General features: G+C 42.4%; 1 protein-coding gene across 1 annotated transcript in view; it reads left to right on the top strand.

The window, feature by feature from the left end:
- LOC102378771 (thiamin pyrophosphokinase 1) overlaps nt 1-12448 on the top strand; it is a 344925-nt gene that overhangs the window by 96799 nt on the left and 235678 nt on the right. The window contains exon 3 of the mRNA XM_006022162.3: nt 6691-6765. Coding sequence (XP_006022224.3) covers nt 6691-6765 — 75 coding nt within the window. The remainder of the gene's footprint in view (nt 1-6690; nt 6766-12448) is intronic.

Genomic DNA, 12448 nt, shown 5'->3' with positions numbered 1-12448 from the left:
CTTCCTGGCTGTCCCTATCCCTATATTCTTAACGTAATCAATAGAAGGTAAATAGTGGGTGTTGAGAGTAGCACCCTGAGGCATGGTGATATTTTAGCACAGCATCTACCCCACTGTGTCTTCATGTTTGCATTATTCCGCTAAGAATGAGAATAATACTGGTCTTCTCGAAAGGCCTTGTTGTTTGATATAATACATACTTCCCCCCTCCCCCACCCCCACTCTGAAAATAACCTAGAAACTCATAGTATGGAGAGTAACTTCTAAAGAGATTTTCCTGACACCAAAGGGAAATAAGGAAGAGGTGTATGTTATATCAGATCCCAGACAAAAGTTTTTATTTAAAAATATATATGCTTTATAAATATGCTTTGTGAGAAAGGTATAGCCTACAGTGAAAAGTGAAGCATCCATAAAAAATTGATAATGATATTGTAAATATGCATAAAGCAGCTGGATGAGTATAAAGAGATAGGGACAAAAGAAGACGCTTTTATGCTAGTAAATTTGGGGTGTGTCAGACGTTTTGGAGTTCTTTTGAATGAGCTAAAATTGTGGGTAAAGGCAAAATGTTGGGTATAATTTATATATAGGTTCAAAGGGACTTTGATAAAAGTCATTTACAAATGGCTATTAAGAAAATTTAGTTAGAGGAGGGGTAAAGCTGAGTAAGAATTGGACAGGAAAGAGGGACAAAAGGCCCATTTTCAGAATAGAAAGGAGTCAGTAATTATGTGGAAAAATGGTTATCTGTGCTCATCTGGAGTCAGGTCAAAGACGGGGCAGGGGGCATCTTAAAGATTAACTGTTTTGGAGAGGCATGAGCTTTCTTAAGCAACGGCCTGCTTCAGAGCTGTCCAACTTCGCCGCAGCCAAGGGCTGCACATCACGTGTGCCCCACACTGGGGGCAGCCATCCCCCAGGCTGTGCCGGCAGTCCCCTGCCTCCGCCAGTTGGAGCAATGACCCCTCCACCCCACCCACTGTATGGGCTGCATAGTGGGCACGTGGCCTCCTGAGCCCTGTGCCATCATGCAGCAGCATTAGAGAGGTGACCACTGGGCTACATGATAACTGCTCATGGGCTTCCAGGTGGACAGCCCTGACCTACTTCATCATGCCTCTGAGGCTGAACTGCTTATACCTAGTTAAGTGGAGATATCCTGTAGATAAGTATAAGAACCATTATTTAGTTTAAATATATATGTGTGTTTTCGCAGTCCAGAAAGGAGGGTGAATCGGTATCAGACCCTGCGGCTGAGGTATAATATTCAGGTTCTCCCAAAACAAGGGTTGTGATGCTCCTATAAGGGCTGAGTGAACAGTATGTGCCAAATGATCACTCCTACCTTAATTATGTCTCCACTTTATGGCCATAGTTGTACAGCTGCCTGCTGATCCAGTTGTGCACTTATTAGTTATACCCATAAATGTAGTGGTGGATGTTTGAAAATCTTATGTGCTGTCAACCATTTGGATAAGGATAAGTGAATAGGAAAACATGGGTATGCCTGGGAATTGGGAATTAACAAGCTTGTCATTGGTTAAATACACAGAGGCTTTCCTTTTATGTAATCAGGAGGTAAATCAAAGCCACTTAATTACTTCAAAATGAATGTTTTTGAAATTCGGGCAGGTCTGACATTTTGGATCAGGGTCCTTTTTGCCTTTGCGTGTGTGTAAGCACCAAAATAAGTTGTGTCTGATATTTTCAGCTTTGTACTGTACACAAGGATTTATTCTTCTCTCCTCACTGCTGCAGATGGCTGGATTTGCTCAGTCTGCAAAAGCTGCAGGAAAAGTACATAATAAAAGGGAAAATTACATTAAAACTGTAAGCAGATACACAAGGGACCAGCTCTCTCTTGTGCCCCTATGCAACAACAGAGGTCAGCAAATGCCATCTCACTGGAGGTATCCAAATCAGGGGGCTGTTTGCAAATTATTTTTTGTGCTGGGTGCTAGTCTATGGAATTCTCTTCATCTCTCTTTTCTCTCATCCCAAAGAGCACAGTTTTGCTCATCTTCAGCTCCTGACTGTTTCTGTGGCTAATGGAAGAATTCCATGAGGGAAATTCTTCCTAATCTATTAAAAGCTTTTAAGGAGTAATTACCTTGAAGTAGATTGAAGCAGAGCACACGGAACAATGGCATTGTTCATTTTTTCTCTAGCTGCCATATGTTTTTGGCTGCCATATGTTGTACTGTGTGGTTCACAGTCCTCAGTGATCTCCACTTCAGTTACTGCTGAATTTAGGCCAGATCTTGATTCACTGTCAGTCATGGGCATCTAAGATAAGCTCCTAGGTTGCCTATACACGTGCACATTGGCATTCTAATTAGAACGTGTTGGAGTCTGCTCCACGCTCTAATTAATTGAGTCTGCTCCATGTTCTAATTAAAATGCTGCAGTGTTGCTGCAGCATCATGTGTTTTAAGCCCCTGTGTGTGTTAAAACGACTGTGGGACACTTTAATTAAACCTTGTCGAGTGAAGTTTGGATAAAGTGTGCCGTAGCCATTTTTAAATGCATGGGAGCTTAATACATGTGACGGTTTAGCATTTTAATTAGAGTGGCTGTCTGGGAACTGCTCTAATTGAAATGCCCCCCATCCACCTCTGAGCATATGTATAGGCAGCCCTAATGCAGTTTCTAGATCTGAGTTGACTCGCATGTGCTGGCCTGGTCTCGGGGGTAGGGCCTGGGATGTGCACTGCATGTGGACCCATTTGGGCCACTTTAGGATCTGTGCTAGAGTGTCCAGAGGCCACCCCCTTCATTTCCCATCTGCCAGCACTAATTTTGGACATGCGCCACATGTAGTGCCCACTCCAGGTTCTCCAGTTGCTGCATACTGTGTGAGTCCCAGACTGGCTGGAGCAGCACAGTACTAGACCAACAAGAGGCACTGCTTGTGGTGCAGATCCTAGAACAGGCACCACATGTGGCATAATCTAGCTGGGGCGGCACCATGGGACGCACAGTACAGGAAGTGCGTCTCTTGGCTAGATTGTGCCACATGTTGTGCTGATTATGGCTGTTCTGGGATGTGTGCAGCATGCAGTTCATGCTCTGGCCAGTCCAGGATGAGCTTCTGTAATTTTAGCAGGGAATACTGGATGTTTAGTATCTTTGAAAATAAACCTCTGTCTCAGTCTGAACATCCAAAACCAGAGCCAGCATTTTCAGAAGTACCTTTCTAACATAAAGAAGGTGCCTCCAAAAATGTATAAAGGTTTAAGAGGTTAAAATTCATAATGCTCTGGTTTATTTGCCATGTGCACATTCAACGAAGGATTGAGCATGGGCCTGGATATACAAATTTTGTGATTTGCTTATTGCAGTAACCTTGCAGTCTCTATGTCTATTTATATTTATCGTATGAATAAAAGAAACCCTGGTATTTGCTCGTTTTTTGATTGGTCGCCAAAGTAAACTGTTTCAGTGGAGGGTGTCGCTAAACTATTGTGCTTAGTAGCAGCCTTGCTTGCTTAACCATTATTAGCAGCTCTGTTGCCAAGGTCCCACTTGCAGCTGCAAATTGTTACTTAGTTTGAATATGTTGTTCCCATCTTCTCTGTGAGTTCAAGTGCAAGGTTAAAGACCGTGTTCAAATTTGGTACAAAAGAGAATTCCACCCACCTTTCCTGTGTTCCCAGGGGTCTCCTTACCCCCTCTTTTCCACCACACAGATTTGCTATTAGCTTCTGCCCTTGTGCATGTTACAGAGGCACTGGCTAGAAGACTGCAGTAACTTTAACAAAGTTGGAATGGGGAGCAGGTCCTATCAAGGAATTTCCAGGTTCTACAGTACTCAACCCCTGGCCTGTGGGCCAGGTCCGGCTTGTAGCCCCATGTTATCCAGCCCATAGGACTCCCCATGGGTCTAGAAATATGGCATCAGGAGAGCTGTGGTACCGCTCCCCCATCACCAAAAATCCAAACCTGTGAGAAGCCCCAGGTCCTGCATGCTGGACAGGGCACCCAATCCCACCACATCGAGCCAGATGAGCAATGTAGCCCCAGGGCCCAATCCTGGTATGCAGGGGGCTGGGAGGCAGTGCTAATCTTCTCTGTATTGTTCCAGCCCACAGACCTGCCTCACCCCACTGACTTGGCCCATAGCACCCAAATGGTTTAGCACCACCAGTTTCTAGAATTTGGGAAGTGTTCATTGAATGCCTGCTGTGGCAGCTGCCAAGGTTATGCTGATGCCCACTGCATATTTAAGTAAATATGTGCATACGGCCATATGATTCCACATAGCATATGGAATGCAAGATGAGCAACAATTGATTTCTGTGCTTTATTAGTAAGCACTACCTTATTAATAATACTATTAAACTCTTATAACACTGATTTCATCAGTGGACCTCAAAGCTATTCACAAAGTTCGTTATAATCATCCCAATTTACAGACAGGGAAACTGATGCAGAGCGAGGTGCACTGGCTTACTGGCCAATGAAATACCTGAGAAAAGAACCCATCTCTTGAGTCCCAGTCTTTGTGCTCCATCCACTAGACCATATTGGCTCCAAACTCGCTGATCTCCTTTCTGGTAATCTCTTTCCACACTCTACCAGGGATAGACAACCATTTCTCAGTTATAGCAGAGCTGCTGGGTGGTACTCTTGTGTTATTAATGGCTCTCCTCCTCCCCCCCAACATGGGAATTTTGTGTCATATTGTGCTTTCTTATATCACATACTGACACTCGCGTAAGTTTGTTTGCACGCCTGACCTCTGACTCAGAGGACACATTCACCTGTGTCTCAATTTAATAGTCCTTCCTGTTTTTAAACCTCTTTTCAAGACCTTCATCCACCTTCAGAAAGATTTCAACACCGTTGTGTTCACTTACACTCTCTTATAACTTAGGTTGCATGTTTCCCTCTAGCCCTTCTTTACCTCCTGCTCTGCTAAATCTGCTCAGAGGCCCAAAAGACCTAGCAACAGAGGATTTCTCCTTGCAATTACTGTGGCTTCACATGACCAAATACATTTCATTAACCTGATTGCCTAAGGATATCAAGCTCCAGGGGAAACTTGTATTTCTATATGATAGGCAAGATAATTAGGAAATGAAATAAATGCAGATCCCAGCACATCTAACACTAATAAGCTCGGGGGGTTGCATTTTCTCCCTGGAGCAGCATATGGAATATCTGGTTTCCATTTACTTTAAAACTTTTACATCTTGTATGTTTTTTTCTCTTTTTTTTTCTGGTTCAAGAGCTAGTTTAGAATGCTGACTGGATAGAACTGAGGTTGTGAGGGTATGTCCTGGTAATTCCCTGATTCCAGCAGGGGGATTTAGGTTATAGAATAACCGTGGAAACAGACACAAGCTAAAAAGGAGAGTGAGAGAGAAACTATATATACACACAAATACAGTATGTTCCCTTTTTTGCACATTGGATTATTACATAATTTGGTTAACTGCTTAATATAGCACTCAATTTGTTGCCTGCTGCTTACGTTATAAGCACGTATCAGTTAAATGCATAGTAACTTTTAGCCTCCTTGTCTACTTAGTAACTTCATTGCTACTCTTTAACTACAGGGTAATTGCAACTGCAACTATCTTTTTGTAACTAACTATGCTGTTTAATTAGCAGGGAACTGAGGAAGTGTAAGCAGCTATCAAAAGACCGCTTTTACGAAATTGATAGGAGCTAGTCACTTCCGTGATTGCTTTCAGGGCTCCTTTTCATAGTTTCATAGTTATTGTTGTTAAGGGCTGGAAGAGACCTTATAGATCATTGGGTTCAGCCCCCCTGCGCATTGGCAGGAAAGACTGCTGGGATCAAATGACCCCAGCAAGATGGGCGTCAAGACATTTTTTGAAGATCGCCAAGGTGGATGACTACCGTTTCTGGGGGGAGCCTATTCCAAACCCTCAGTGCTTGGCCTTTTCCTTATGTCTAGCCTGAAGCGCTCTTCAGTCAGCTTGTGCCCATTATTTTTTGTCCTCCCCTGGGGGGCCTTGGTGAATAGATGTTCCCCCAAACAAACCCTCATGTACACCCCTGATATAAGTCTTCTCATTGCAGCCCTAGAAGTGACTATATTAGAAGTCTTAAAACTAAGAGAACTAGCTGGTTTCAAGGCTGCTAATACCCCACTACTGACAGGACTTAACCAGCACTGTTTATAGCCTTGGCCTAGCTACCTGTTCTTTGTATTTTCCATGCAGATGGAGGTACTGTTACTGTCAGGGGGAGTAGTGTGTTCATGGGGAAAGCATACTGTCAGAGACGAGATCTGCTGTGTAGATCAGAGGGGAGAACTTGGCCTTATATCAACACCAGATTCCCTTGTTAATAGAACCCAGGACAAAGCTAATAGCACTAAATGCCAGGCATAGATGGCAACAACAGAACCGGGGTTTATATATGAGAGTTACACAGATGTGGGGTCCTATGTGAGGGCAGCCTTCAGTTGATAAGTCTTCATAAATGAAAAGGACTTGATAGAAAGCTACCAAGCAAACTGTGCCTAATGAATGTCTGGCAGCTTCTCCGTATCTGAAATGATGAAACCTAAGAAGAAAGGGAATTAGTGAAGTCCGCTCCAGGGTTCCTGCTTGAAAATTAAATGGGGAGGAATAGTAGCCAGCAAGCAAAACAAAGAGAATGAAAGGGAAAAATCAATTTACTTGTTAATGAGAACCAACATCTCTCTTACAGGAGACCTGAAGTTTTGCCTCGTGATTCTTAACCAGCCTTTGGACAAAGGTCATTTTGATCGTCTGTGGAGCAAAGGTAATAATAACTTACATATATCTTCATTTGCTTATTTATTTAGCTGCTGCCCAGCTAATTTACCTGATGCCCATTGAATCTCAATATGGCAATTTCTACTAACTCGAGCAACCTTCCAGTGAGAGTGTGAATCAGCAAGAATATGTCCCTTGTTGCTGAATGCAGCAAATGAGCTGATTATGCAAATTCTGCATCTCTGCATTTCTTACGTCAGTAGGAACTTTATGGACTGATAAGGTGTCTGTGTGAGAAAGTGTGCTCCTGTGAAATAAGACTCTCTGTAGCTTTTCAGAGGCATCTTAGGAATGATCCTTGTTTTGCTGATGAAGTGCAATAGATCAATGGTGCATTTATGGCTTAAGAAGCAACTGTTCCCCAAAGGTCATCAGCAAAATGCGTTAATTTTAATCAAAACAAAATGAACCATGCACTTTGTATATTAAAAATGCAGGGATTTTTTTCCCTTTGTTAGAAATGCATAAATCGTATTGCACAGTTCCTTTGTTTAATAGGTGCAGTGGTAATCGTCTCTGCCATGATAGCCAATAATAAACTGATATTTTGCAACAATATATAAGTCTTTACAGTGTTGAAGCTATTAATTTTTCACTGGAGAAGCCTAATCCTTCACAAGCTTTTCTAGGAAAAAAATCCAGTTCCTGCTAAGCCATGGGACCTGGGTATAACCTAGGGATAGATATGGGATCTTGAAGAGAGAAGCTTGCTACCTGATTGTGGCAGATGGGTCTTGTTAATTCTGCCACTGAGATATGGGGCAGTGGGTGTGACTCTGATTGTAGGACACTAAAATATGGCATAGAGGGTTTTTACAGAGATACATAAGGAGTGACCAAATGAAGATGGAGAGGTGTATGTCTTGCCAGTGGTTTGAGTTACTAGTGAAGCCAAGCCCCAGGAAAATGGTCAGATTTAGACAAAAAACAGCTGTCCAGATTGTCTCTGGTAACAAAATCTTGGGTAGGGAATTGTTTTTAGGTGGAAATCTCTCTTTGCAGAAGCTCTTCTGCAGAAGGGTTTTATTCCCAGGACAAATACAGTGAGTCTTCTCCTTAGAACTGATAGATCATAATGGAATTGCTCAAAATGGGGATCTTGAACCATTGTCCCCAGGCAGGCCTTCTCTTTCCTGGTTACAAATCTTTCTTTCCCAGGTGCTCTTGGAGAAAGATGTTAGCTTCTGGGAAAGGTAATAGCATAGATCAGAGCTCTATTGCTGGGGCTGCAACAGCAGCTGGAATCCATTTAAATAAAATTTTGTTTCCAGGGCCAAATCAGTTCTGAATTGGCAGCTGGAGTCTGAGCTCTCCCTCCCTCCTGTAGCTGCTGCTTCTTGCCTCTGCGACATGTGTCATGGGCAGCTGAGGGCAAGTCACACTGTCTATCTGTCTCTTTTCTTCACCACACCCTTCCACTACCTCCTTATTTTTCATGAAGCGCAAGCTTCTTGTCAGCTGCTTAGAGATCATTCAAAAAGCCTTATTCAAGCTGCTTCCTCAGTAAGTGAAGTTAACCTTGGCCACTTGTCTCCTTCTCTCATAAAAGTCTTTATACATGGAACATCCTTCTTTAACAGATTTGCTTAAGTATTACTTCTTTCTTCCTAAAATTCCTCTTCACAATCCACTTCCATTACAGCTTCCGTAAGAAATCTACTGTCTAAAAATACTAAGGTTGAGGAGTTGTCAGGTATATTTTGTATGTCTGAATTCAAATGCCTTTTAATAAAGAAAGAAAAAAAAGTACATATTAAAGGAATATATAAGAATGGCTTGTATTCTGAGTGTATTCCTTTGCTTCAGTCTTCCTTTGTTACCTGATTTGGTGTGATTTAACAGTATCCAGACATACTTACAGATATGCCATGATTGTTGATAGCATAAATCCCACTGAAGGTCAATAGAACTTGGGCTAAAGATGACTTACAGAGATAAAGGAAATTTCCTGACAAACACATTGGTTCACTAGGGCTCAGCTATCTTGTTTGTGGAACTTTTGCGTGTCTTGAAGCCAGGACAAAGTTCTGGTGGAACCTGCCTATTTTCCTAGCTTGCTGACCAGGTACTTCCAGGATTGGCAACTCTGGGGCATCCACTCCAGTTGGGCTTCCCCAGGGCTGGGACCCTGCACTTCTCTACCCTTCTGATTTGGACAGAAATCAATCATGGAAAAATCAATTTTTTTCTTTGACCTGGAAATTGTGTTTCTTGGCCAAATTTAGCTCCTGAAAAGCCAGCCCTTTGTGATGATACAGGGGAAACAGTGGGACTGGCAAAGCACAAAGTGTGCAGAGGAATAAAAGAACTTTTGGGGAGGGAGGGAAAAATGTCAAGTAGGTTCTGCCAGTTATAGCAATCAGGGGTGTTACATTAGGCACAGAATGTTCAGCCAGAAATGTTATTTTCAAATGGATGCTATCCTTTTAACAAGGTAACTTGTTTCATTAGTCCTCTTGCTTTGCATTAGGAAGAATGAAGGTGTGATATGATCCACACATTTTTCTATGTCCTGAGTTAAGTCTCACATGGGTAAGTGTGGATATTCTGGGCTAAATTCATCCCTGGTGTAACTTCACTTGACCTCAAGAATCAGTTGTTATAGCTAATTAGCCTCTGTTTTATTAAAGTCTTGCCTGGAAGCTATTTTTACTGACATACTTTTCAAAGAACTACTTCGAACTGAATAAGTTTGCATAAACTTCTTTCCCTGTGCTTTATGAAGGCAGTTGAAGTGTGGCTTCAGTACTTACTAGGCATGTATGGTTAACAGGATTCACCAATCCTCCCAACAGGACTGTCCTACTCCAGTAGTAAGACACCAAAGGCCAAGGGCACCACCACTTTCTTCTGACCTTTTTATTATTGGCTTGTCAGGCATGCTGTACCTGGATCTCTTCCATCACTATTAATATTATTATTATTTCATCATTAGGAATGACATTTACTGCTGTAGTGCCATAAAAACCCCAAACAAGAATGGGTTGTCATTGTGCTAGGCACTCTACAGTGACCCAAAGACATTATTGTCTAAATAGAAAGGTAAATGAGATGCATATGAGGGGTACATTCTATACAGGCATTGCAAAAAAAATGAGATTTCTTAGTTAAGTGATAGTGGGTTTGTTTTCTTTTGGCTTTTTTTTCTTTAAAGCTTGTTTGCTTTAGTTAAAAGGGACAAGATAAATGGAAAGGAACATGGAGAAGGAGTCATTGAAGGGAAAATGGTGAGGGGTAAAGGACAGATGAAAAATGAAGCTGAAGTGAAGACTGTGAAGGACACGGAAGAATAGGGTTGCAGCAAACAGAAAATTAGCACAGAGCAGTAAAGCTCCGTCAGAACTTTGTTGTGGAAACTCCTGCCTTTGTCTTCTTTTGCATCCGACTAGCAGCAGAAGTCTCTGGCTGGTTCTTCTGAAGGTGTTTCCCAAAGGAATGTGTCAGTGGTTGTATTGCATAGATTTCATAGACGTTAGGGCGGGAAGGGACCTCAAAGATCATCAAGACCAACCCCCTGCCCCAGGGCCAGGAAGTCAGCTAGGGTCAAAGGACTCCAGCAAGATAAGCATCCAAGCGTTTCTTGAATAAGTCCAGAGTAGGTGCTTGCACTACATCTGGAGGGAGTCTGTTCCAGGTCTTGGGGGCTCACAGTAAAGAAATTTTTTCTTATGTGCAGCCTAAAATGGCCTTGTAGGAGTTTATGGTCTTGTAGGAGTTTATGACCATTGGTCCTTGTTTTTCCTTGGGGCACTCTGGTGCCCTTATGTACTTACAGGTAGCCACCAGGTCCCCCCTGAGCCTGCACTATTCCAGACTGAAGAATCCCATGGTTTTCAGCCTTTCTTCATGGGATAGAGTAGGATTTGTATGGGTTTTAGTTTCCTTAGAGCAGGAACAGTCTCCCTTGCACAGTTATGCTTGTGAGAGGTTGTTGAGTTTGAGCGACCTTTGCCAGGTCTCATTTTACACTTACTACACATGACCTGCATCTGCTTAAACTTCCAGTATTGTTCCTAGAAAAAAAACCATAATTTTGTTTTAGTTGTTGCATTACCTGTGCAGGTGGTACAAAAACTCAGTTTGACCCGAAACAACAGAGCCTTCTGCCAAGCACAGTTAATGAAAGGTTCTGAAATTCTCATTTTTTCTTGCTAATGTCAGTTAAAAAAATAGATAGCTATGGAAACCAAGAGTTTCAAAAGTGAGTGGTAGTTCTAAGTGTCTTCATTTTTGGTGCCCTTCTTGAAATACCTTATTAAAAGGCATTGGATTTTCACAAGGTGATGCATGCCCACCTTCTGGAAACTATCTTAAGCTGGACATATAGTATTGCTTCTTGCTTTGGCAAAGGTTGTCCTAATAATCCTTAATACTCGAATACACCTGAATTGCCTGTGCGCCCTCATTTGATGGTAGAAAACTGAATGATTGTGCATTCTAGAATACATTCCATTGTTGAAGCACTGGCATTAAAAGCTATAAAGAGCAGAAGTTATGCACTGAAAAAATAGCTTTATTATTTAGAGTCAGAGTAATATGGTAGTTTTCTACAGGGATTTGATGAAGTTCCCATGCAGCATTGTATTTCTAGGAGTGCCAGGCAGTGCTGGTAAACAGCTTCTTCAGAGAAAGATCTATGTGTTTCCTTAGACACTGTCCAAAATCCAGCTGGGTGGTTTTATATGCAAGGGCTTACTGATAAATGTAGATTTATCTAGATTGGTGTATTGATTAATAGAGTCATGTTTTTAGGGGGTAGAAATAAGATATTATGCATGTATTTTGTGTAAGAAAGGCATGTTTGTGGGTAGCTTTTCAATCCACTAATAATGCAGCATGTTAGCAGCTGTGCCACCCCTGTAGCAGGTTGTGGTTTCATCAGAAAATAAAGGCTGTCACAGAACACTGTAAATCAAACAGAGCAACTCAGATTACTTTAAATATTAGTCACTCATGCTAAATAATATCCCCCAGCTGCTGCACTGGAATATATTAATAGCATACTCTCAGAGCACAAAGGCTAGCCAAATCTTGACTTGTGGGCTGTCTGTTGAATGATGATTAAGCAGAGCTGGTACTGGAAATGTGCGTAGAGCAGGTCTTGATGGGTGGGGAATTACCAGAAGAATTCTGAGGACTGCATTATACAGGAAGTCAGCCTAGATGATGATAATTGTCCCTTAAAATCTTTGAATTCAGGATCAATTTCAACTTCCTTTTAGGAAGCATCAGAAAATATGCATGCCTTTGACAAGTACTCTCCAGGTTATGGGCAGTGTGAGGTAGTAGTGTAACTAAGCTGGCTGACAGGGGCACCAGTAGTTGGGGGTGAAAAAAAACAGCTTTTGCCACAGCCAGACGATTGTAATCGCAGCAGTGGTGACACTAGAAGTTGCTGCTGCCCGTGTGGGGCAGCTGCCCTTGGTGCCTGTGCTCATTGTTACACTGCTGGTGTGAAGAAGCTTTGCTGTTTCATGTGGATTACCTCCTTTGACAGGCATTTGGGTCTCACTATGCCTGCTGAGCTTTATTATGTTGCCTGTCAGTCTTTTCCTCAGTGGTGTAATGAAGGCAGGGTGAAGGAAGCACCTGTCCCAGGTGATGACTGTTAAGGGGCACCAGGATCCCCCCTGCTGAAAGTCTTTGCCCCAACAACGGCAACCCTGCCT

Source organism: Alligator sinensis, unplaced genomic scaffold (assembly GCF_000455745.1).
Source record: "Alligator sinensis unplaced genomic scaffold, ASM45574v1 scaffold213_1, whole genome shotgun sequence".
Lineage (NCBI taxonomy): Eukaryota > Metazoa > Chordata > Crocodylia > Alligatoridae > Alligator > Alligator sinensis.
This window is presented reverse-complemented; position numbering and strand designations above follow the sequence as displayed.